The sequence below is a fragment of the Hyperoodon ampullatus genome, assembly GCF_949752795.1.
Source record: "Hyperoodon ampullatus genome assembly, chromosome: 8".
In the NCBI taxonomy this organism is placed as follows: Eukaryota; Metazoa; Chordata; class Mammalia; order Artiodactyla; family Ziphiidae; genus Hyperoodon; species Hyperoodon ampullatus.
This window is the reverse complement of record NC_136921.1, coordinates 112,849,224-112,876,638: the sequence shown is the minus strand read 5'-3', so window position 1 is coordinate 112,876,638 and position 27,415 is coordinate 112,849,224. Positions and strand designations below refer to the sequence as shown.

At 43.7% G+C, this 27,415-nt stretch overlaps 1 protein-coding gene across 1 annotated transcript in view; it reads left to right on the top strand.

The window, feature by feature from the left end:
- The window catches only part of NCKAP5 (NCK associated protein 5), a gene marked incomplete at both ends in the record, with an annotated part of 941,793 nt that overhangs the window by 821,233 nt on the left and 93,145 nt on the right, over nt 1-27,415 (top strand). Inside the window, 4 exons of the mRNA XM_079709823.1 lie at nt 6,507-6,608; nt 11,333-11,521; nt 16,601-20,364; nt 21,332-21,509. Coding sequence (XP_079565949.1) covers nt 6,507-6,608; nt 11,333-11,521; nt 16,601-20,364; nt 21,332-21,509 — 4,233 coding nt within the window. The remainder of the gene's footprint in view (nt 1-6,506; nt 6,609-11,332; nt 11,522-16,600; nt 20,365-21,331; nt 21,510-27,415) is intronic.

Genomic DNA, 27,415 nt, shown 5'->3' with positions numbered 1-27,415 from the left:
TACCCAGCCCGTCAAAATGAACCACCCATAGTTCAGTGCTGCCTCTCACCTTCTGAGATGGCCCACACTCTGTCTGTGGAGTGTGTACCTCTCTAAATAAACCTGCTTTCACTTTACTACGGCTCGCTCTTGAATTCTTTCCTGCACGAAGCCAAGGACCCTCCCTTGGTGGCCCACCCCAGGGACTCACTCAAGACCTAGGACGTGACCATCCTCTCACGCCCCATTTTTCCTACAACTAGATCTGTGAGGGAGGGTGATTCCTAAACAAGGTCAAGTACAAATGAGCCACCAGCCAAGATAGAGCAGTGAGAGCAGCAGCGCTCAGCAGGGCAGCGGGCAAGAGCGGTTGAGCCTAGGCTCCGAGACGAGAAGCGACCAGGGTCAGCTGCTGGTATTGTGTCTCTTGGGGAGAGGGTTAAATGGCTGAAGATACCAATAGTGAGTGGGCAAATCCCAAGAAATTCTTCCACTCCTAAATACCCTACCATGAACTTTTTTGAGAGCAGAAAAATACCTTCTGATGGGTGGTAGAGGGCATTAGGAATAGAATTCAGGGAAACGTGGTCGGTTAAGAAGGTTGAGCCCTAGATCATTTGGCAATAGCAGAACTCATCGCTTCATTAATAAAATAGGAATTCAAGAATTGTGGGCAGAGAAGCCATCCCGTCTGACTGGGAGACCTTTTCCACAAGGGGCAGAAAGAACTCTAGAGAAAATGAAACAGGACAGGGTAGAATTCAGGACCTTGGTACTGTAGCATCTACCAAGCTTGAGTAAATCAGGGGGATTGAAGCAGATCAGATTAAAAACACTAATTCACATTCACCTTTTGTGGCTGAACCTAAATGACCCATGTTGGTAGTGTCCGTTAATCAGATATATGCCATATTCACTCTCATAATTTCTTTTTTACAGGTATTTGGTTTTCTTAGTTAGAGGGGAGAATAATTGTGTGCATGATTATGGTATTAGCTTAATTCTCTCACCAGATCTGAATGAAGATAAGGGAGTGATGGTTAGACAATCCCTTTTGTATGTTCCTCTTTCCGTCTGAAACCCTGAAATGAAAAACTTCACACCATCCTTTTCAAACTTTAGGGAGTACATCAATAAATACAAAAGCTGCTCCACCTTATTTCACTTGGTTTTTCCAGTATGGTTTCCCACGTTACCCACATTTCTCAGATAATCTGCTTTTTAACCTCACCTTGTGTCACTAAATAAGGACTCAGTGTCGCCCTGGCCTCAGCAATCACTGCCTTCCAGTCGTGACATCGTCTCGGTACTGAGCAAAACTCCAAAGGCAGAATTCTGTTAAATGCAACAAGCCTTCACTAAGCATGTGAAGAAGTGCAGCTCCGTGAGTGAGGAGAGAAACAAAAAATGGCAAAGCGGCCCTCCAGCCCCACCCTGAAAGGCCAGGCACACCTTGGTCTCAGTCTCGGCCGCCATCATTAGCTGGAGAGCTGCAAAGCCATCCGGGCTACTGTGAAAGGGGCCCCTCCACCTCCATCCCACCAGGTGATGCACAGCTGGTCTCAGGTGCAGTCCTTCTCGGCCTTGAATTACAGATTCAAAACTGTAAAATAGAAAATAGAGCTGGCTGACTGAAGGCAGAGTAATCCACCAAAAATTATTAACCCAGCTTGTATTTCTGGCCCTGGCTGCTCTGGCATTGCCAGGTCCCCAAAGCTGACCATGGTGTCTTAGTCTGCTGTGAGGCATGTGTTCTGACTGTGGATTGATCTACACCATGGCTGGTCACACAACCCCTCACCCCTGCCCCTGCATAGTGACACAAAGTAGGCCTCTTCTCCATGAAGCTGAAAATACATGTGTGAATATGTGTTTCTGAATGTGTATATAATGTGTGTATATACATAATGTGTGCATAGGAATTTATGTGTGTATGTGTGTCTTTATTTAGTGACTGTTTGCTCTAGAGTGCTTATCTCAGAAAAGGGTGACATCAGCCAGTTAATATTAATCCTGATAACAAACAAACCCCCAAATGATTAATGGCTCAAACCCAGTGTAAGTTTCTTTCTTGTGGAAAGTCCAGAAGAGGTACTTCTGGTCCCAGGGCAGCTCTTTTCCATTGACTTCAGAAATCCAAACTCCTCCTACCTGCTGGCTCCATCTTCAACACGTGACTTCTGTGATTGCTGTGCTGAGTTGGCTGCATCAAACTGGTGGAAGGGGAAGGAGGGTGGAGCACCGCATGTGGGAGATATTCCCGGGCCAGGACAGATATCACTTTTGCTCATACCCCGTTGGCTGGAACTAACCCTGTCACATGGCCACACCTAACTGCAAAGGATGCTGGGAAATGTAGTCCAGCTGTGTGGCTAGAGGGAAGAGGGAATGGGTTCCATGACACCTAGCCAGCCCCTGCCACAGGAACAAAGCAGAAATCGAGGGCTTGGCCTGCATTCTCATGGAGCTGGTCACCCCATTAGGGAAATAGACCCTGCAATACAGGAGCAATTCAGCCGTTACGCACTTCAGATAAAGGGCCAAAATGATGGAGGCCGTAATCCATCTGGGTGAGGAATCCACTGGGAGCTAGAGATGACGGACAACCCTACAGGCAGGTTTCAGTGCAGTCCTGAATAGTGAGCAGGTTGCAGGCAGGTGGGCAGGAGCAGGGAGAGTGTGCTATAGGCAGACGGACAAAAGCACCAGCTCAGAAGTGAGAGGGGCCCATTCTAGAGACAGTGAAACCAGTCTGGCAGGAAGAGAGGGGTGAACAGTTACCATGAAAGGAAGCATTTGAGTGAAAAGATCTCACTGGCCTCTAGTTGGAGAATGTGTGAGGCTGGGAGTCTCTAAGACCAAGTGAAATCTCAGTTACTGAGATAGTATAAGAAGTGATGTGAGGTCAATTTCAAATCTGTAATGAGTAATATTGTTATCTCTCATGTCTAAACACACACACATGCACACACACACACACGCACACACACACGCACACACACGCACACAAAATCATGTCCGAGTCAAATCCAGGATTCATCCAGATTTGTAGGCTAAAGATTTCAAGTTTGAAAATTTTCAGGTGGGAGACTTTATCTGAATGGACACTTATTCAGTATACATGAACTGTAGGTAGGTAGTCATGTGATAGTGAATTTGCCCTCAAACTAAGCAGGTGGACTTCCTTGAAGAGGCAGGGGTACTCTCCTGTCAGTTATACTCTGTCAGTGATTTTAATTGACTTCCTCATGTATATATTCTACCTGAATTAAGGCCACATAACATCACAACACCAGTTTGAAAAGTAATATTCTCTCTCCCTCTCTCTATGAGAATTTATTTATTATATATGTGTATGTAGAAAATACAAACCTTTCATAAAAATACTTATTATAAAAGTATAACACCTAATGGTATTGTGAGCTTTTGTGGTTATTTAACCATGAAGGATGTTTATGTGAAAGGATGATATTTACCTTTTATTTTCTTACCTACAGCCTTAACACAGAAGTAGATTTTATTTTCCTCTAAGTCAGTTTTTATTCTCCTTACATACATGTAAACTGTAACAACAAATGATTCCTTTGTACCTTAGCATTTAAGAAATTACCAACTCTCTTATATGTAGTGAGGTGGATGGACCTAGAGTGTGTCATACAGAGTGAAGTAAGTCAGAAAGAGAAAGACAAATACCATATGGTAACACATATATATGGAATCTAAAAAAAAAAAAAGGTTATGAAGAACCTAGGGGCAGGACAGGAATAAAGACGCAGATATAGAGAGTGGACTTGAGGACACGGGGAGGGGGAAGGGTAAGCTGGGACGAAGTGAGAGAGTGGCATGGACATATATACACTCCCAAATGTAAAATAGATAGCTAGTGGGAAGCAGCCGCATAGCACAGGGAGATCACCTCGGTGCTTTGTAACCACCTAGAGGTGTGGGATGCGGAGGGTTGGAGGGAGACACAAGAGGGAGGAGATATGGGGATATATGTATATGTATAGCTGATTCACTTTGTCATAAAGCAGAAACTAACCCACCATTGTAAAGCAGTTATACTCCAATAAAGATGATTAAAAAAAAAGAAATTACCAACTCTCAGTTATGACAATTAATTGGTATAAGACTGTGTAAATTTCACAGTACTATCTTACTTATTATCCTTTCTGACTATGGCAGTACCTCTCCCTACCTGAGAGGTAGGTTAAGTAGCTTCTTCCATCCCTTTGTAACAGGCAGGGAATCTGAGACAAAGAGGTTCAGTTACATCCTGAGATCTGGTAAAATCTGTGCCTTCGGGCGGAAACTCAGGTCCCCTTGCCGTAGGGTCTGTCTCCTCTCCTTCATGACTTCACCTATTTCAATGGAGAGAACTGACCATTTGCATAAAAATAACTAAAATATAACCTCATTTAGGAGGATGGGTTTATATATACACATATTCATGCAGAAAGCAAAACGATGACATCATATATCTGGTAAGAAGTGTAACCATGAACTGAATAAGAAGTCAGATATCTAATCTATAAGGACTCTTCCCTCAAATCACATGATATACCACTCAAAATCATCATTTCTTTTGTTGAATGTCATTTCCCATAAATTCTTTGACTCTTTGCATATTGATAAATGTGTTCTTAAGTCTTAGAATGTTATCATTCTTTTGGCACTCTCTCAATCCTTAAAACCTATATGTGGGTGGAGAAAATATAGACATCTTTTTCTTTATGGACTACAACAAGCATCAGTTGTGTACTTACTGAGTATGACACATTGTGTGACAGATCCTGGGGCCTAAAAGATCTTTGATTCTAGAGGGAGCTCGAGATAAGGATTATAAATATTGTGCAGAAACAACATCCTGGCTCTAGTTACCTATTGATGTCTTGGCATTGTTGGAGAAATTAGAATCTTCAAAATAATGGAAAACCAGATATCTAGGATTTATGTTCTTTTTGGTTAAAGTAACTCCACAAACACAAATTGAGAGAAGCAAGAGTATAAGTCTGGGGCTTCCCTGGTGGTGCAGTGGTTGAGAGTCCGCCTGCTGATGCAGGGGACACGGGTTCGTGCCCCAGTCTGGGAAGATCCCACATGCTGCGGAGCGTCTGGGCCCGTGTGCCATGGCCGCTGAGCCTGCGCGTCCGGAGCCTGTGCTCCGCAACGGGAGAGGCCACAACAGTGAGAGGCCCGCGTACCGCAAAAAAAAAAAAAAAAAAAAAAAAAAAGAGTATAAGTCTGAAGCAAATGATTTTAAGCTCTACTGATAAGAAGGAGAACTGATCCATAGCAGGAAAAAAAAAAAAAACTGCCTTTATTCCTGCAGATGGATGCAGCGCAATGCTACCAGAGTACTTATCCTTCAGTGGGTGCTGAATAGATGTTTGTTGAGTGACTAACCAGGTACACAGGGCTTTCACACGAGTTCAACCTGAAGGAAGTCAAATGGGGAACAGTAAATATGGCTCATTTTAGTGGAGTTCACAGCCCTGCTGACAACATGGTGGATCTGCTGGGACAAAGTGACCCTTGGGCAACCCCTGCACGCTAAGATGATCCTAGCATTAATTATTGGCAGAGAACTAGTCATTTCCCAGATCAACATCAGTATGCAGCAAGGCCTTTCCTGGGAGGAAAAGGAATAGAAAAAGTTTTCAGAGGTGAGGGAGGCATCTCAGCCACATTATTTACTTATTCGATTCGATTTTTTAGTGTCTGAAGTCACAAAAGTTGTAACCAAGACAAACCAGGCTGTAAGTACCATTTTTAAAATGTCATCAGCCTAGCAGAAACATTAGACATAAATCACGAGTTTTATTGTATTTGCAATTAAAAAGATCAAATTTAATATCTACAGAAAAGCCTTAGTAATTAGGATAAAGATTAATATAGCGAAATGTCCCTGGTTTAGCAGGCCACCCAAGCAAAGCTGAAATAAAGAATTGAGTATATAATCAAATGGCATGTGAATATTAATGCACAAAGCCCTCCAAGTCCCCAGATCCCTGATGCAATTACTTTCTATTCACATTAATTGTTCCTAACAGATGACATTAATGACTTTGAGCTAAAATGTGTTCAAGGGAAGATTTCACAAGATCAGTGCTGTTTAGAAATAAGGTCACTTTTACAATCATTTGCTCAGATTTTAACCACTACTCAACATAATAAGGTTAACATGGTGAGTGCTTTTTAATGTGAATATCAAAAGTTAATTTAATGTTAATATCAAAAGCCAATAAGTGTATTGGGGTATTCACATTTTTCTTGCTATTTCTTTTTCCTTACTACTTATTTTCCAACACATACTGACAGACTGTGAAAGTGTGATTATTGTTTATAATGTGTAATTGCACGTGTGTATATATAGAACACTGATAAACTCAGATAAACTTTTTTGAGTTAGGATATGTTATCTAATCTAGAAATGTCAACTCTTTTGAGATTTACCTGTCCAAGGCAAGATTTGAAACAAACAATTAAATCAACACTATTCAAAATTTCTGCCTGTTTTTACCCAGAAACTTCACTCCCACATCTTAGATCTTTCAACCGGGGATTTGCTCTCAGATGTGGAAAGAAGCCGGAGTCTGACGCACTCACGAACTGATGTTGAAATGCACGTGAGTTTCCCTGTCGCCTTCAGAACACTTGTTCAGGTTGTTATTTTCCTTCCTTCCATCAGAAATGATGTCACAAGTGAACCATAAAGCGCACCCTTGAAGCATTGTCAGGCAGATTAAAAATACTTTCCTTTCTTGTGTTCTCTGCAATTCAATATCATGTCCCCCAGCTGATGAAGTAAGCAGAAAGTGTCACTGTCGGCAAAAATATCATAAATCTTGCCTCGTCCCCAAGATACCTTTTTGGGTATTGATTACATCTCAAAGTCTCTGAGAAATGGCCAAGGAGCTTTTTATTAAAGCCCATGTCCCATATTACTCATCCTACTTTTATGATATATTTATTATGTATGAACTTTTAAAAATTCATGGTCTGTACTTTTTTTTTCTTTAGCTAGGGTTATCTTTGTGCTTATTTGGCAAAACTTTAACCAGCGTGGTTTTTAACTCTCATTGACATAAAAAAAGTATCTTGAAAAACACAAGAGCCAAATAAATATATAATGAAAAGTGTTAGGCTGAAAACAATGACAGATGGACATTTGTGGATAACTGACCTTTTATTTTACTGTATAATTTTATAAGTGTAGCTAGGAGAGTCTATATCGAAGGTAAATATTCTCAAGTTAGATTGGAATTAAATGTCAGTGGAATGCTGTCACTTTAAACATTCATGAAGACCTTAATGGCATCCAATCTATAATATGGCCTTAAGATCAGGAATTTTTTAAGTTGCAGTTTTTATCCAAGAAATCCTTGCCTTCATTCTCTACGTCTCTCTCCTTTTTTTAACTAAAATTATGGATTTTGTATTGCATTTCTCATAGTAAGGATGTTAAAGCATATGAGTGCTTCAAGGTGGTAATCTAAAATACACTATGGGAAAAAGACACTTTGAATAGTGTAAACGGTATACTTTGCCAATTAAATCAACACAATTAAGATAATGTTGCAACGCAAACCAACATACATCTTGTGGCAAAGAAGAATTTTAATAATAATCATTATCTGTTACTAATTAGGACTCTTCTCAGGAGGATGTTTTGGAAGGAAGTCTATATACGTGCAGGAGTTCTGCTTATTGTCAGGGGCCTTACTTGGAGCTATGTCATAGTGGCTGGGACCTGGGCCTGACATCAGAATGTTGTATTGACTGGGTGACCTTGGACAAGATTTTAACACCTCAGAGCCTCACCTTCCCCATCTGGAAAATGAGAAAAAATGATATTTCTTTTCTATTTCTGAGAGTTGTAGTGAGGATTGAATAAGATAATATATAAAATGTACATAACACAGTACCTGATAACAGTTTGGAGCCATGACGAGATCTCCACTGCTTTAGCCCTCTCGCGTTCTTAAGTATTTGGCCGCATGCCACGGCCACAGAAGAACGTGGTGAAGATGGAGAATGAGAATAGAGAAAAGTGTCTACTGGTGTGTCCCTACAGAAGGTCACATCAGTGACCCGTGGAAATAAAGCACACCCACTTCTGGCTGTTTCTCATCACAGCGCCCATGTGTAAGACCATGATGGCACATTAAGAAGTGTAATGCATGGTCCCTTAGGGAGGCTATAAAGTGTAATTTTGTTGAAAAACCAAGACACACACATATTAAAAAAAGAAACATTTTTAGTAATAGTAGTAAAACCTGACAGTTATACTAGTACTAATAATTACTAAGTATCATTAAGCGAACTACTACTAATGTCATTATCTCCAGTTAGAAAGAAAGAAACTGAGGCATGGAGGAGTTCAATAATTTTCCCAAGGTCAAAGAGTTAGCCAGTGCGAGAGCCAGGATTTAACCCTTATAAGTGGCCTTGGGATTCAACCGCTCAATCACAGAACAGTTATTTATTGGAGCAGGTAATCCTACATGATAATCATGTGCTGATGAGGGAAGAAACTTCAGGACAGAGGAGCTCACTTTTCAGCCATGATGTCAGAGATGCTGGGTCCCTTATTAAATTCCAACATTGATTGCCCAAGGTCAGGGAAAGGTGGGAGAATTTCCGAGTAGAGAGGACTCGCCCCTTCCTCTTCTTGGCAAAGAATTACTCTGTAATCACCCCACCACACACACACACACACACACCCTCCCCCCCACACACACACACGCACACACACACACACACACACACCCTCCCCAGTACACTGCTCCAAGAGAGGGCTCACACCACTCCTTTCATCCTACTCAGCACAGCCCAGGTCACACTGTGAGATACACAACTTGCTACCAAGTAATCCGCATGAGAGGTAATCGTCTCTCTTCGCTCCTCCTAGGCTAGGGGCTTTCTACTCAAAGCACAGGCCCTGGACCAGCAGCATCAAAGCACCTGGGAATTTCTTAAAATACTGCATCTCAGACCCCACCTCAGAATTACTGAATCAAAATCTGTATTTAACAAGATCTGGGATGACTTATGTGCCCATGAAAGGATGAAAAGCCCGGCTTAGAGGACACTTCTGTGCATAACTACCCAGCCCTGCCTGCCCCACATGACATTGATGGGCCTTCCCCACCTCCCCACCGTGTCCTCCATCACATCTGGGCATCTCAAGTTCAAGGTCAAGGGAGAGGCAACAATGCCTTCCTCCTCCAGCTCATCTTCTGAGTTCTAGTGTCCTGTCCTCTTAATCCGACATCTGTATGGAGGTGCACACGTGTGACAACTGGGCAAGGAAGCCTATTTGTTAAAAAGAGGGCTGGGAATGAGTTGTAAAAATAGACAGTATTTTGATAGGTGAAGTGGGAAGGTATAGATGGGAAAGACACAGAGAGAAATCACATATAAGCTTCAGTACTTTGGGAAAAGGTAGAATATAAACGGTGACTGACACCTGTGCAGGGTGTGAGAAAAGCCATGGGAGAAGTTTAGATCGGATGGCCTCAGAGGACACGGATGCAGTCTCTCTCTGGATAGTAGACACAAGTTCCAGAGCAGAGGTAGTCCTAAATAAAAACCACCACCCTGCCGAGCCAAAACGCAAAATATCAGAGAATGGGATGGAGAAAACAGAAGACACACAAGGAGAAGTGGCTCATGATGTGATATTTCTGAAAGTCTGTTCGGGGCATATTCCAGATGTGTGTGCCATGGCTGAGTCCTAACTGCATCGTGCTCCAGTGCATTGGGACCACGGGCAGAGGGTAGTTGTTGAGATACAAACATGAACTCCCCTTAACTAAGTGACATCTGGCAGTAAGTAAGGTCATAAATCCATAAATATTGCTGAAAGCTGGATTTTAAGACGACTTTCTCCTTTCAGTGATATTTAGAGCCAAATTTCAGGGGGGAAAATAAAGTAGTAAAATTCCTTGGCATTTTCAGATCACTTAAAGAGATTATTGTGCAGCCAAAATGAAGTATCGATAGCAAGGCAGACGCCTGATATTGAAAATCTAACATTATTAAGCATTATGGATATTGATTAGACAGCAGATTAAACATGCCCTCTGTACCGATGCAGGGGTTTCCTATTGACCACGGGTGCTCCCAGAACAGCATTACCTTCCTTCCCCAAGCTGGTGTTTAGTCATTGTCAGTTGGAATTGCATTTGGAGAACAGTGATATGTACCCAGGTACTAAAGGCACCCATAAAGTGTCAGTAAATTGCACAAGTAAGAGACTTAGCCATTCTGCCAGTGACACAAAGACCGATGGTTTCCCATCAATGAGTTTCTGAGACAAAGCTTTTCTAGATAGGGGACAGGAATGAGACTGTAATGGAGAGAGTCCATTCTTGTGATCGGGATGCTAAATTAATTTAGCCTGTCCAGTTAGTGGAGCTTCATCTGTTACATTAGGGACCTATAATGTGGCTGTCAAGATGTTCTGGGGTGTCTACAGCTTTGTCACCCGTGCCTTATGCAGACCCACTAGAATTCTAACTGCTTGGATCCTTCTGTGCGGGACCCAGATCTGTTTGATGTGAGAATCTTAACCATTCGGATAGCCAACTGATAGGAAAAGTCCTAGGATCTATACAACAGAGCCTCATGATTCCCGGGTTTGGTGTTCCATTACAGTACATGGCTTCCTGGGTGTTTGATCCCAGACTTATAATGATGTTATCAGAGCCATAGGAATCATAAGAGTAATCTGGTAGAACTGTCCCACCCTACACCGGAAGACAATAAGATCCGTGGAAGTTAAATGCTTTCTTTCTCAATATCTCATATCTGGTGGCACTTGTAGCCTGAGAGCCAGGTCGCTGGACTCCAGTCCAGGGCCCATGCTCTTGAACCCTTAAGCCAGAGATGCTGCTCTGTCTTCTTCCTTTTGTAGCATTAAAGTCATGTCTTGACATTGATCTGATTCTTTAACCAGTATGACTGGATAAAATGGGACACTACCAGTGTCATATTTCTGCCTAACGATGATGGCAGCTCATAATAATTGAGCACCTGCTTAGACCAGTTCCTATGCTGTACGCTTCTCATCTAGAAACTCACTTGGTCCTTGCAGTGACCCTAAACAGTGCGCAGAATTATTATTATTCACTTTTTTAAAAAGAAAATGTAGCTCTAAAAGATTAAATCATTTCCCAGGCATGTTAGTCAGAGTCATAGCCAAGATTTGAACCCCTAGTCTGTCGACCCCAAAGTCTGTGTTTCTAACCACAGTGCTGTATTCGCTCCTACCTCATTATGATGCTGAGCTGGTATTTCCTCTCCCCCTTAGCAAAGTCCTAGCTGAGAGCTGTCCTGCTTTTTTTAGGAGTGCCAGCTGAACACAAAATCAGGAACCCCTGCTTTGAAACGCCCTGGCCTGGGGGTTGCCATCCATGGTCATCTCTGTCCTCGAAGCAGCTGTAGCAGCAGCGAGCTGTCTCTCTCGAGCACCTGCAGCGAATACTCCAGCGGCTCCTCCTACACGTGGCATGACGGGAAGAACCTCAGGAAAAGGGTAAGGCTCCTTTCAGGGCACCGCAGCGTCAGGGAGAACCAGAAAAGAAGCCTCTTCCGGTAGGAAGGTGGAAGGTGGGAGGGAGGTGAAGAAGGAAATGACCATTTGCCGAGTTCTTGTTCATTTACGCCTCACAAAACCGAAGAGGGAAATACGATTCTCCCCATTACATAGAAGAGGAAATTGGCTAGAGACGGTTAAGTTCCTTGCTAGAAGTCACACAGCCAGTGAGAAGTGGCATGATGATTCAACTTCAGGTGACGCGAGGCCATCATGGGAGGGAGTTTGCGAGAGAAAGACATTTCCCTTCTGTGCTTTGGTGGAGCCCACCGAATTCCCAGATTTATATCGAGTTGTAACTGGAACCCTGGCCTAATGGAACTGACCACGCTTCAGACCAACTAAGACATTTTCAAGTAGTTTTATGGACATCATGCCTGTGATGCTCAGAGAGACTTGTTAATGTCCACTGCAAATGGGAGTGAACTTGGCCACGTGCCAAGTCATTCCAGACTGAGCATCCTGTGAGAACTCAAAGAAAAGTTTTCCTTCTAGAGAATAGGAGAGCGGTGCGTTCTTTCCAAATGAATGGCCAAAAGTTTTGGAAGTATCATTAGCTTTGTAGGCGTTTACTGCTCAAAAATAGCATGTATTATATTGACCTTTAATCAGTGCAATAGCCTCATAAAACACTAATATTATGGCTGTAAGTTGGAGGGTGGCACAGTAGAGAGAATTCCATGGTAGCTGACAAGCGCTATGGCTTCAGTGCAAGTCGAGCATGTCTCTACTTAGATGCCAGGAGTTCCTCTACCAGATTTTTAAATAACTCTTACGGCTGGAATGACTCCCATCTGCAAAGTGGGCTCACACCGCTGAAGATTCCTTCACGATTTGAATAAACATCTTTGCACACTGGTATAAGCCAAGAATCTGGAATAGCTGTTTCTGCAGTTTCCTAATGTTAAAGAAAAACAAAGAGTACAGGAGAATGGAAACCCTGAATTCGAATATTTGGAGATCAGTTTTCTGTCATCTGTATAAATTTAGTTTATGACTTAAGAAGCATAAGAAACCAGGGAAATTCCATAACTGCCAGAAAATTTGGGTGAGGGAGGAGGTTTTTCATACTCTGAACAAGAGCTCAGAAAAAGATTTCAAGCTTGAATTTAGAGCTTATTCCCTTGGACTCAGACTTACAATGCAAAGTGCGGAGCCTGGGGTGTTATCAGAATTGCTCCTTCTAAGGAGCTGTTCCGAGTTCTGAATAATGACTGCCAGGGACCTGTCCCTTAGCAGACTGGGGAGGTGGTGGGGGGGTGTTCCCTCTCTTTGTCTCTGAATACTGCTGGCGCCCAGAGCCCCCTGCTCTGCCCTTTTCATTCACAGCTCTTTCTCTCTCTCTCTCTGAGCCTTTATCTTTTCTTTTCTTTTCTTTTCTTTCTTCCTTGAAATTTTTCCAGTTAGAACAACCCTCGATATTCTAGGGACATCTCTTCCCTGAAAGAGGAGAAATAAGGTTCTTAAGACACATCACACACACTCCGTTAGCCGTCATCTGGAGATTTAACAGTGTCCCATCTCAAAATGGCTGTGGAATACCAGCGCGCCTGTCACATCTCCCAGAGAAAAGTCCTAATTCTCAGGGATCCAGCAAACTAGACCCAGTCCCATGAAGACATTTTATTTTATTTTATTTTTATTTGTTTTTATTTATTTATTTATTTATTTTTGGCTGCGTTGGGTCTTCATTGCTGCGCATGGGCTTTCTCTAGTTGCGGCGAGCGGGGGCTACAATTCGTTGCGGTGCGCGGTCTTCTCATTGCGGTGGCTTCTCTTGTTGCGGAGCACAGGCTCTAGGCGCACCAGCTTCAGTAGTTGTGGCTCACGGGCTCTAGAGCGCAGGCTCAATAGTCGTGGCACACGGGCTTAGTTGCTCCGCGGCATGTGGGATCTTCCCGGACCAGGGCTTGAACCCGTGTCCCCTGCATTGGCAGGCGATTCTTAACCACTGTGCCACCAGGGAAGAAGTCCTGAAGACATTTTAAGTTGACATTATTTAAGGAACTTCTTAAGTTCTTACCATGTACCAGGTACTCACTTAGTCTTAACTTACATAATAAATTCATACGATATGATTTTGAATTTGAATATAATATTAACCTATATAATAACAAATATATGACCAATGGTTCTTTAGTAGTTCATAAGTATTTTTTAAAATATTTTTTTGTGTAGAAGCAGAAGGGAAGCCTACATGAAATGCACTGGCCTGCCCTCCATGGAGGAATCTGGCTTGTATTATTGAGTAATTACCACATGTCAGCTTTGTCAGCTCTTCATAAGTACTAGCTCATTTAATGCTCGTGATAGCTTATTAAGTAGGTTCTCCTATTTCCTCCATTTCACAGAGAAGTAAACTGAGGTGCTGAGAAATTAAATATCCATCCCAAGGCCTCATAGCCAGTAAGTGGAGCTGGGCAGTTGGTTCCAGAACCTTAACCATTCTGCTAGACTGACCTTCTTGAATCAGCCTAAAACGTGGAGGAGTCCCAGTTGTTGGGATGGGTTTGTTTCCATTAAGACCAAGAATGTCATTAAAAAAAAAAAAAAAGAATGTGTAAAACTGTTGTCTAGTCAAGAAATAGGAAAGAAGTGTGGGCATTAAACCCAGGCTCCTACCTTATCAGCAGCATCTTTCAGCCAGCTGCGCTGCTCCCCAGAGCAACTCTCTTCTGACTTTTCCCTGCCAAGAATGAAGCCGCCAATATGAAATGCCAGCTTCGTCCCACCATCTCCCCGATAGGAGAATCATGCTTTTTATCAAGTTTCAAGATCATCCTCAACCTTTCTCAAGCTATTAAATACCATGACCTCCTTTGGAAAACTGTTGGAGGAATGTGGCTAATCTCACGGGGTGGGGAGCCAGGGCCCTGGGAGGTTTGCAGCCTTGGGCCCTGGGATGACTCAGACCACAACATGGGCAGGCTCCGGGGAGGCAGAAAGGAAGTGGGTAGGCAGACACAGAGCACATCTGTGGCGGGAACAAATCTGCCCTTTTCAAGCTCTAAGAGGGTACTTTTTTGGCTTCTCTTCTTTTTCGTGAACGTGACATCAGGATCATGGAAATTCTTAGAAACCCGAGCTGTGGCCGTCTGCTCACTGGTCAGTCTATAATACCCAGACTTACTGAAGGGATTTCTTCTGATTTCCGAAGGAGTTTTTAATGGCACAGCAGAAGAGGACGGGGAAGGGGGCGCATCACCAAAACAGAATCGATCCACAGCAACTGCTGACCCTGGAGAATTTTCCAAAGAGAATATATAATTTGACTTAAAACCAAATATACATATAACAAAAAAAGAAAAAATAAACAAGATGTATTGTTGATAACAAGATTTTTATGATTTTTAAAAATCATAAAATTTTTATGAGAAAGTTTTAGATGTAAGCAGATGCTCACAGCTTACTAAAAACCTGGGATTCCAGGGTAAGTTCCTGACATGGAGTTGACCTGTGCTTATGAGTGCTCGGGTGTTCAGAGTCCTGGTGCAGCAGGTCAGCTAGTGTGGAGATGCCAACGGGAGCTGTACTCTTAGCCAAGACTGGTGCAGAGTGCACATCGGAAACCACCAGATTCATTCATAGACATTCTTCATCGTTAATTATATAGCCTTTTAAAAGGAAAAGGTCATTAGGTCAGAGCCTCCCAGTTTCCCCGAGTGCCAGTTTGTGATTAAACTCTGCAAGTTCCATTCAAAAGAGGGGTGTTGGAATAACCTACGGTCTCTATTATGACTTTGACTAATACAGAGGGTAGAACAGAGGCTAAGCTTCATTCCAGCAGTATCGCATCCAGATTGATGTGCAGTCTCTAGAGCCAGATTGCCTGGGTTCAGATCTCCACACCGCCACTTCAGAAATGAGTCATAGGAAGGACCCAGGAGACCAGAGTTCAAACCTTTGCTCTAGCTCTCCCTTAATTATGTGATCTCCAAAGGACAGATCTTGCTGAATCTCAGTTTCCCGCCTAGTAAAATAGAGCTGATAATGTCTCCCTCATGGTATTGTTCTGAAAATTAAATCAAAGCACTGGGTCAGAGGCTGGTACACAGCAAATGCTGGGTCAGTGTAAGTTTCCTCCTCTGCCATTCTGTTTCTTGCTAGCCGTAATTTGATAAATATGAATGTCTGAGTAGAGTGCCATGTTTTTTTTCTATGTCACTTCTTGGTCACTCTCCAGAACTAACACTGGTATTTGGAGAAATATGAAGAACAGGAAATTGACCTTTTGAAGTTAGTAGGTGAACCATTGCTATGAGTTCTAACAGCAAATGCCCAGCTGCTCTATCTGTGTAAACACTTCACAGATGTTCACTGCCTATCAAGTAAAGTCATGAAGCCACATGACATTCTAACTTTCAGTCCTTAGAATGGAAGGCACCATAAAGGCAGGGACCAACTCACTTTTCCATTTACCCTCTTTACCTGCCATATACATTGAGCAGTGAGCCATATTGTCTTCTGGTTATTCCCTAAGTGTTCCTTAAGCATACTTTTCCAATTTAGGTCTTTGCCATCCCATTTCTTCTAACTGGAAATCATTTCCTCTACTTTTAAACTAAGGCAAACCTATCTATCTTTCTAGGGCTAGGTTTATTTTTTAAAAAAGAAAAGAAAAGAAAAGGAAACTTATATGCTTTTTGTGTTTTTTTCCAAACAGACATGTGGTCTCCCTCATCTGAAATTCTGGAGTACCTCCTACCCCTGTATGTCTCATATGATCCCTTGACTTATGGTTACTTGAGCTCAGCTCCTCCTGGGGGTTGCATGCTCCTTGAAGGCAGGGTCCTTATCCGCTACTTATCTATATCATATGCTACTTAGCTCAGGACCTGGCAAGGTAGAGATTAGCTGCATAGTTAATGAATTAGTTTGATTTAATTAATGAATAAATGCATTTATATGTGAATATTTATCAACCACTAGAACGAATTAAGTTTAATGATGGCCTTTTCCTTTTATAAATTGGTGCTCCACAGAGCTCAATCATTTCTCATATCTCCTTTTCTTTCCTAGCAGTCATCACAAAATTGGGACAAAAGGTTAAGTATTGACTCTTCACTCCCGAGTGGCTTTGCTAGTCCCACAGATGAACTACCTCCGACTCGCATCAAGGAAAGCCACATTTTGGAAGGACTCAGAAAGCTCCAGAAGCGAAAAGTGTTACTTGAACCCCCATCAGTGATAACCAAATGGGGTTATAAAGATTGCATGAACTCCAATGAAGGAATCTATTCGCCAGGAATTAAAAGTAGCAGCCTGAAGGAATATCCCCCCTGCAAACCCACGGACACGGGGAGCCCCTGCAAGGAGCCCCACAAGGCATTTGTTTATGACACAGATTCTCACGACGATGCCGAAGAGGACCCTTCCTCCTTAGCCTCGCTCCAGGCAGTTCCACACCAGGGCTGCAGGCTGCACGGTTGTAAACTAACCCACAGTGCTTCTGACAGTCTCTTTGGCTGGGAGCTGAATGGCAAACACTGTTCAGAAATCCCTTCCTCGGTCTACCCCTGGGAAAGGCCTGAGAAGCTGACCAGTTGTGCTAGCAACCGTCCCTTGGAGCGGAAGCTGTGCCCAAGTGTGCAGGGGCCTCAGGTACAGAGAGAGAGGGACCCGCCCAGCCAGGGCTGCCTGGCTGTCAATCTCCATCTCTCAGACACGGATGACACCGAAACCCTGGATGAGCTGCACATAGAGAGCAGTGATGAGAAAAGCCCTTCAGACGTGTCTTTGACCGTGGACGCCGACAAGGCCGTGGAGAACCTGGACGTCCGCGTGGGATTTGGAAGATCTCAGCGTGGGTCTCCTGAGGAGGAAGAAAAGCAAGTGCCCGTCCACTTCGAGAGCAGGCCAAAGACGTTCAGTTTCATTAAGCAGCAGAGGGTTGTAAAACGGACTTCCTCAGAAGAATGTATTACTGTCATATTTGACGCAGACGGTGGTGAGCCCATTGAGTTCAGCTCTCACCAGACTGGCCTGGTCACGGTTACCAGAAAGGAGATTTCCATCCATCAGGCCCCTGCTGGGCCCCAGACAGAACACACTGAACTTCTACCTCAGGGAATGGCTCATGTACAGCCAGGGGCCGCTGCTAGAGACTTTCCTTTCTTGAAGAGATCTGAAGAGGAAACCGAGAGAAACATTCCAAGGGAAGACATAGATGATGTTGCCGTGACACCCACTGAATCCTCCCACCCCAGGACGGTGACGCAAAACACTCAGCGACAAAGACTGACCAAACCAACACACGCTACGTCGTGCCAGAGTCATTCTAGGTCCTCTGTGGCCACGGGCATCTATCAGAAGAAAAGCCTGACAAAAATACCTACCAGGGGCAAGTCTTCACCTCAGAAATCAAGGATAATGGAGCCTGAAGCCTCCGTCACGGTCCCCTCAGCTGGCCCAGTGACTCTTGAGAGGTCACCAGCTCCAGGGAAACTCTCACGGTTCAAGAAGCCTGAAGCCCCAGAGCCCCTCTTTGCTTTACCGCCGGATTCACACATTCCAAAACCCTCCACCCAGCTCCCTCACGGCTCCAAAGTGTTCAGCAGAAGGGACTGGGTCCAGTACTCCAGGAGTCAGATTCCAGCGGCACAGCTGCTGCCAAGGCCCCCCGCCGAGCCGAGTGACGATGGCGAGCCCCCCACGAGGGATAAACCCTGTGAGCCGGGGCCGGAGGCCGGGCTGAGGCCGCCCTTCCTGCCGTCCCCTCCAGGCAGGTCGGTCTCCCTACTCGCCAGGCCCAGTTACGACTATCTGTCGCCACCTTCATGGGCCAAGCCGGAAAGCGGGGTCCCCAGTGAGGCAGCAAGGGCAGTGTTGAAATCCCCCCCTCTGAAAGGATTCTCTGCTCCGATTATTTATTTTAATCAGACCGTGACGGAAGTGCAGGGGAAGAAACCTTCTGTGGCCTTCAAAAAGCCCGTCTTCACTCCCCCTCCGCCCTCCACAGAAACAGCCATCCACACCAGGTGCCCTGCTCACAGCCCCTCCAGCTCGTTTGCTGGGATGGCCCCAGGGCCCCCAAAGGTCTCTCCAAAGAGAAGTGTCCCCAGAACCCCACCTCACCAAACACTTGGGACCACACAAACGGACGTAGGGTTACGGACCCCCAAGAATTGTCCTGCTACCCAGGAGCCACTGGAAATACCGTCTTCCAAAGGTGTGTCTGCAGCAAGAAAAGGACAGTTGAATGACAGTGTCTCCACATCCCCCAAGCCTTCCTTCTTAGGGGTAAATGAGTCACCATCGTCTCAGGTTAGCAGTCCCTCATCAGCAGCATCCTCCAAAAGCCATAGCACCCCGCACGGTTGTCAAAACCCTCACGAGAGAGGACTGAAAACTCGCCTCCCCGTTGGGCTCAAAGTCTTCATGAAGTCTCCCCAGTTGCTCAGGAAAAGTTCTACAGTGCCAGGGAAACATGAAAAAGACAGCCTCAACGAAGCCTCGAAAAGTTCCGCGGCTGTGAGCAAGGATAAGCCGGGGACCTCCAGGAACGCGAGCAGCCCTGAGACCACAGGAGGTGAAAGAAATGTGTCTCCACTGGGTTTACGAGCACAGGAGAGTCTGGCCGAAGGGCTTCCCCTGGAAACGGCAACGCCAGAGTCATTGGAAGATAGCACGCCTGGGGCTGATGGAAAAGATGCGGTAGAAAACAAGTCTGTGAAGAGATCCCTGTCCTCCAGCAAACCGCTCCTAAAACCAGCTCTAGGCATGAATGGAGCCAAAGCCCGCAGCCAGAGTTTCAGCGCCCACTCAGGGGACAAGCCCCCCACGGCCTCCGTGGAAGGGCCAGGCAAGGTCCGGACTCAGATTATTACCAACACCGCTGAGAGGGGCAACTCCCTCACCCGGCAGAGCTCCTCCACGGAAGGCTCTCCCAGCAAGACCGCGTCTGCCCCCATGTCTGACGGTCTCCCCGGTGCTGGGAGGCCCCTGGGGCATCCTTCCTCCAGGCAGGGCTCCCTGGGGAGTACAGGCAGCTCCAGCAGCCAGCACGGGAGTCCAAGCAAGTTGCCTCTGAGGATCCTTCCAAAATCCGAAGGGCTCCTCGCCCCACCCAGAACAGAAGAGCAACAGGCCTACGCCCAGGGAGAAGGCGCCAGGGTGACTGCACCAGAGGAAGCAGGCAGCGACCACGGCAGGTGCCCATCCACCCCAAAGGACGGCCCAGGCGCCCCTCAGAGTCCGGGGAGGACACGGCAGCCCAGCAGTTTTGAAACCAGCAGGACCTCCAAGCTAGAAACTTCTGGAAGGAATCCAGACACGTCTACAAGCAGGACCGGTGTTGTGAGCCCAGAAGTCCCCCTCTCACCCACAATCGAAGAAAAGGTCATGTTGTGCATTCAGGAGAATGTGGAAAAGGGCCAAGTGCAAACAGAGTCCACCTCTGTGGACGCGAAGCCGAAGCCCGGGCCTTCTTTTGCCAGCTGGTTCGGTTTTCGGAGGAACAGACTGCCAGCTCTCAGTAGCAGGAAGACGGATGTCTCCAAAACCAAAGCAGAAAAGAAAGATGCAAAAGGTTTGGGGTTTGGAAACAAACAGCTAAAATCAGAGAGAAAAAAAGAGAAAAAGAAGCCTGAGCTACAATGCGAGATGGAAAATGAACTTAACAGGGACATCGAGCTGGCAGATGGTCCAGACAGTGGTTTACAAAACAGAAATAACCTGAAAACACCGCCAGACATTTATGACCAAGTGAAGTTTGTATCGAGAAGTAGACCCAGCCCTGTTCCATGTTCAACGAAAGATACCTTTATGACGGAACTTCTGAACAGGTAGCGTGTTGGCCAAGGGGGTGGCAGTGTAGAGGGCAGTGCAGAACCCCACCCACGCCTCACCCTCCAGCAAGGAGAGTTGTTTGTTTCCTGCATACTGAATACCAGTCAAGCATGTTTCTCATACAAGCAGAAATTCATCGTAGCAATCTTTTATACATTAGCCAGAATTTAAACAATGAAATAAAAGTTAGCAATAAAATGGTAATTTAGTCCATGTTACTCTGGTAACCAAACCAGTGGTCTTTGAAATTAAAGAATGGTAAGTTTTATCAAGGTGGATGGAAATCCAGCCTACAGTAGAAATCATGAATGTACCCACATGGCATAAAATGGAAGAAAACTACACATATGTTTTTCTTTTTTTTCTTTTTTTTTGCGGTACGCGGGCCTCTCACTGTCGTGGCCTCTCCCGTTGCGTAGCACAGGCTCCGCACGCGCAGGCTCAGCAGCCATGGCTCACGGGCCCAGCCGCTCCGCGGCATGTGGGATCTTCCCGGACCGGGGCACGAACCCACGTCCCCTGCATCGGCAGGCGGACTCCCAACCACTGCGCCACCAGGGAAGCCCTACACATATGTTTTTAAAGGATGCTGACCCCACTGATTGTACTGAGCAAACTTAGAAACTTTCCAGAGGTAATTACAGATTCTGCTGATCTTAAGCCAGAAATCTATTTAGCAATCATTCCCCAGTGGTTTTTACTTTATTCCCTCACACACACCCCCGCCATCTCACAAGCAGTCATAAAAATAAAAATAAATGATTGCATTATCAAATCTAAATTGACACACTACTGGAATAGCAGATGAAGATTTGACCAAGGCCAGTGAGACACACTTATCACTCAAGGGTTTAAAGACAAAGAGACACATGGAGGTTACTTTAAACATTAAAGGATTGGGGAAGGTAGAGCGATTAAAGAAGAGCAATGTAATTGATCAGAGGAATCACTTTCTACCTGCAGAGTTGATAAGAAAGCAGCTCAACAGACTGAAAGTGGATCAAATAACGTTTCCTGCAGGAGCGTGTTAAAGGGCAGCTCCCAGGGCTCCTGTGTCACCGGCAGCTCTATCAGCACTCAAGGAACCCACAAGAAGAACATCAAAACCAAAGCAGATGTGGAAATACCGAAAGGCTCCCTGGTAAGTCTTTTACCATCCTGGTTATGAAGTGTCAGGTTCTGAGATGGGCTAGTTGGGTTCTGTCTACCCTTTGCTGATGAAAATAGAGAGGCAAGAGATTACGGGGGAAAGGGAAAGTTAAAGCCAAAGAGAAAAAAGGGGGATCTTGGTGACGCTGTAGCGGAGTGTTGGCGATTAGATTGGAATGGGCCCGGCTCCCTCCACTCTCGCTGCTTTTGTAGTTCTCTTTTCAGAAGGATGGGATAATCACAGTGCAGGCAAATGATGCTGCGAGTGTCATCTTCAAATTATACCCTTGTGCTGGGAATTTGTCCTGATGATGCTTTCCATCATTTCCAGCAACGCAAAAAGGAACGAAAATGATTATAAAAAATAAAAGTGCAGAACAATTTAGGAGAACATTGGCTATTTTGATGATTTGATTTAAGTATTTTCCCTAAAGTTGTAAATACTGACTTATCCTACCTAAGACAGAAGGTGTTAAGACTTAAGAAACGTATCCTTGGAACCAGGCCTGGATGCTGCAGGGCAGGGAGAGGGGACAGCCTGGAGCTGTGCCCCATGCTCCCGGCTGGGACATCAAGGCTGTCCTGGGACTGGGCACTAGCCCCGGAGCTAGCATGGTCCGCCCTGCAGGCTGCACATCGGGGCTTCTGTAGGCTGCCCAGGTTTCCTGAGCGACAGGTCCCTCGAGGATGGCCGCTACCCACCTGGGCCCAGGCCACCCGCAGGAGGCGGCGGCAGCTACCACCCCCATCATGACGGCCACGGAAACACGCTCGGCGGAGACAGCTATCCCTCGTTCGGCAACCCACAAGACAACGTGATAGCAAAAATCGTGTCTCCTGTCATGTCCGTGGTGGTGGTGGTGACCCTGGACCTTGGGAGCGGCCAGCTATTTCCAGTACAACAGGAGGAGGAAATGCTTCAGGACAAATGAACCAGAACACATCTTAGGCCTTCAAAATCCACCCATCGCTTTGAGAAAAGCTCCATCCAGTCAAGAACCGCCTTCATCACTCCCACGAAGTTCCTTTCCTTCTGGGCTTGACCAGCTGCCCTGAAGGGTTTTCTCTTCTGTTTGCAGTAGAAGTGCTGCCCAACCAAGAATTCCTAATTCCTCAGACACCTCGATCGTGATAAGGTAGACAGCTGGACCTTGGGTTGTACAAAAGATTGCTTGATCTGTTGGTTCCATTGTGTATCTGGACAGAGAGATTCCAGCTCTGGAATGAGCTCAGAAACTACCTCCTGGTGTGACCCCAGGCCATCGACATGGTCACAAAGCACAGGGGCAGCAGAACGGCATGGGGGTCTTGGGCGGGAATGCCATCAGCTTCTAAAAGATGGAGACAGACTGCTGTTTGGGTTTCCACCAAGCTGGGGTGAGAAGCTTGACTGATGCTGTAAGTTCCTTAGTTATATCAGGAATCCAGACCCGTTCACCACCGCCCGCGAATCAGGAATGAGTGATTTCCAACAGTAACGGCAGAATTTGCACATTATTTCAGCTCACAAAAGTATTGTTATCTGCAGAGGATCAGGCTGGATTTTGGAAATTTAAGTGCAAAATCGCTGATGTGGAAACCGTCTCGGGGAAGTGATCAGGGGGTGATTTTTCCTGTGAAATAGTACAGTTTCTACATTGTTTTGGAGAATGCGGAGTAGAAATAGAGATTTGCAGATGTTGAGGCTTTTGGTATTATTTTTGATCTTTGATCCTCTTTGGGTACCAGTTTTTAAGGTGATGGCAGTACTTTCCTTGGTTTATACTTTTCTTTTTACTGGACTAGATGATCTTCTATCCTCAAGCATCTAAAAAAGTATACTAGCTGTTTGCTTCTATTTTAGTAATACTTTAGGGGAGAGGAAAAAGAATGGTTTGGGCAGATTAGTATAGTTTGATTCAACTGAGATTAATGCTGATAGAATTTTAGAGTTTAAATATTAGAACCAAGGAGGAAGCCAGTCACTAGAATCTGGATCTCATAAAGAGGACACGTTAAAATTCCAAATATTCATGCTTTGTGCTCACCCTTAAGGATGAGAGCTAGGCCTCCCAAGAGAAGTTGAAAGCAGAAAGCATTTGAAAGAGCTTCGCAAAAATGGAGAAGAACTTAAAACTAACAATCCTGATTAGATGTCTCAGAATTGTATGACTTCCATCCTGGATTTACATAGATTTGAGCCATTTGAAGACAGGCTGTATTTCCTATTTTAATATGAATGTCCTATGACTCTTCCCAAATCTTGTTGAGCTTCCCCATAAGTGAGGACGCCCACTAAACATTTCCCATATATGAGTTTTCGTGGCGAGTTTAATTTAACTCTTGTTAAAAAGTGTATGTGTGTACACACACAGATTTACACACAGATATACATAAATGGAACTTAAAAAACAGGTAACTCCATCCATTTTCTATAACTGTCATGGACAACTTTTCATCATTTAAAATACATATAAGATGGAAGCAACCTAAGTGTCCATCGACAGATGAATGCATAAAGAAGATGTGGCACATATATACAATGGAATATTACTCAGCCTTAAAAAGAAACAAAATTGAGTTATTTGTAGCGAGGTGGATGGACCTAGAGTCTGTCATACAGAGTAAAGGAAGTCAGAAAAAGAAAAACAAATACCATATGCTAACATATATATGGAATCTTTAAAAAAAAGGTTCTGAAGAACCTAGGGGCAGGACAGGAATAAAGACGCAGACTTAGAGAATGGACTTGAGGACACGGGGAGGGGGATGGGTAAGCTGGGATGAAGTGAGAGAGTGGCATGGACATATACGCACGACCAAATGTAAAATAGATAGCTAGTGGGAAGCAGCCGCATAGCACAGGGAGATCATCTCGGTGCTCTGTGACCTCCTAGAGGGGTGGGATAGGGAGGGTGGGAGGGAGGGAAACGCAAGAGGGAGGGGATGTGGGTATATATGTATATGTATAGCTGATTCGCTTTGTTATAAAGCAGAAACTAACACACCATTGTAAAGCAATTATACACCAATAAGGATGTTAAAAAATAAATGAATAAATAATAAAATACATGTAAGAGAAAAAAAAAGAAAGTTATCCTTTTTGGAACTTGACTCCCTATCATTTAGTGTTTTAATTATGAGGTCTAGAACTCAGGGGGTAATTTCCTTTAAAAAAATGAATAAAAGGCATTTTTATATTTCCCAAGGATATGCCAGTTTCAAATAATATTTTTGTTTTAAAATTACCTTAAATTGAACTTCCTCTTCTTACATCCTTTCTGTTCTTGCATCACTGGTCTGGTGATATTCATTGTTCCTTTATGTAAATTTTAAAGCACTCGAGCAAAAAACAATATCTTTTCAGAATTCCTGAATCCATATATTTTTGGGCTTTAATAAAAGAGATTATAAAATATACTATGTGCTACCATTTTCCTAGGGAAAACATGAAGCAATTACTCATTTTTTTCTGGAGTGGTTCAAGAGTAGAGGAGATTTTAGAAGTAATCGTGATTGGCATTATTAGTTTTTAATTATTATTGATGTTTAGGGTTCCTTAGAGTTTCACTTTAATTTGAGACAAATGTACATTTAAATGCTTTTTTTTTTTTTCAAACAGCTCTTGACTCTAAAGAGCTATAAGGTCTTTTTTGTTTTCTTTTCCAAACCCTCCGAAATCATATGCAGACTACGTTCTTTGCAAAAGCTTTTTTTTTTCTTTTCCCCACTTCTTGCTCTTGGCTTCCATGGTATCATGCCTTCTTGAAAACATAGATGTCCCTTGCATTATAAAATCACAAATTATAAGTGTGTCTAAGGCTGCCTCTGTAGTGTCACTGAAAGGAAAGAGAATAAACGTGTGGAAATGTGCAGTATGCCAGAAATTCAATCCAACTGATCTAAAACTTTGATAGCCTGGCAGAGCCCCTTATCAGAGGCACTCAATTTAACTATGCCCCATTTAATATGGTGCTGACAGCTTGGGGTATATCTTCACTGTACAGAAATACCAAAAAGAAAAAAAACCTGTTTAGCTTTTACAATTTCATTTTTACTTTCTTATTACTTCCTAATGCTAAAGTAATTTGCCTTGCTTTTCTTCTCTCATTGGAAGTCTTTTACAGTGTAATAATGTTTTCTTTGGTCCTTCCAGAGTATCTGCAAGAAACACTCTTATTGTCCTCTGTGAAGTACAAGGATTCCCTAACCACCAAATATAGATAATCCACAGGGATAAGCTAATTTTCTAGTTAGCTGCAAGAGGAAATTAGTCAGGCTGGGAAGCTTTCCATACAGAGGAATATTATTAACCTAGATAGTTGAACAGCTAGTCATTTTTTCAAAGGTAAAATGCAATTTTTTTTCACCTCTATAATCGTCAATGGGGATTGGACTAAAATTACTAATTTCAGAAAGGACATTGGCCATAGTCCCCTTCGGGACTAGTAAAAGAATAGCAGTGAAAACCTATTCATTATATGTTATCAGCCTATATAGAAAGGAAATTAGATGCAAAATGAGATACATTCTCATACCATAGCACATTGATGTGAATACCCATGAACCTTTTAAAATCAAGAGTTTAAGGGAATTTTCCCCTACTGGGACTCAAGGTAGATTTGCGTTCTGCTTCTTTTAAAGTGTGTTGCAGAGAATTCTTCTCACACTAGTTATTTTAGCTGCACATAATACATTACATATCACAGTTTTTTCCTGAATAAAATCACTCTTCAGAAATCTTATACCAGGGACTTCCTTGGTGGTCCAGTGGTTAAGACTTGACACTTCCACTGCAAGGGGCGCAGGTTTGATCCCTCGCTGGGGAACTAAGATCCTGCGTGTTGCAAGGTGCAGCCAAAAAAGACACCAAAAATCTTATACCATAATATAGCATCATCCTTTGCCCTTAACAAACTAAGACTATATGTAGTTATGAGGGTCCTAAGGCATTTTAATTATTTTAATCTGTGGTAATATAATAGAAGAATTATTTCCATACATATATCAAGTCCATGTACGTAGCACACCTTCCCTTAGTTCACTGGTGACGGCATATCCATTTTCAAGATTGCTAGATGCATTCTACCATATGTATAAAAGTCTCATTAATGCTTTACTGAATTAAATATTTTTCTCTTTTCAGAGCCTTAATTAGAGGCTTATGTCCCCATTTGTGCTCTCATTTACAGACCACTTAGCTCTGACTTCTGTGTAATTTAGACAAGGGCCATGTTACTTTGCACTTTTACTTAAATTCTACAAAATCATTATAAGAGGGGAGAAAGGCATCCCCAGAAAAGACTGCGTCAGTACTAAGTAAATAAGTCAGAAAGAAATGCACACTCCTTCCTCCATGTTGTAAGTCCTTCCTTCCTGTGGATTTAGGTAATTTTCTGAAATGAGAAGTCTCAAAGGAACAGCTCCCAGCTCCTGTTGAGCTGTCACTGGACAAAATAAAAATCGTTAATGAGATCATATTGCTGGAAAGAGATGGCCATTTTAATATGGGTATTTTAATTTAAATTATGAGTATCCTCTTCACCCAGTGTCACATAGTCTGAAAAAATCACATATGCTAATAAAAAAGTATCAAATACAATCCCATTAAAATTGTGCTGTGGTGATGAAGTAGCATAAAATAGTACAATAATTACACAAATTGTTATCATCTTATTAAGTTCTGCAAAATTTTTTAATTTCAATATCTTTAATTGAGCAATTCTGTTCTAAATGCTATTTGGATGCTAATAAGAAGCATGGCTGTTTTGCCCTCCTCCTGCAGAGTTTTCTAAATGACTGTCTTTTCTAAAGGTAATGCCTCCCAGGAGTTTTCCCTCCAAGGATCACTTCTCTCTTCTCACAGGTTCATTAAGTTCTTTTCCTTTTCAGTGAGCTTTAACATCAAAATGTTCTTTT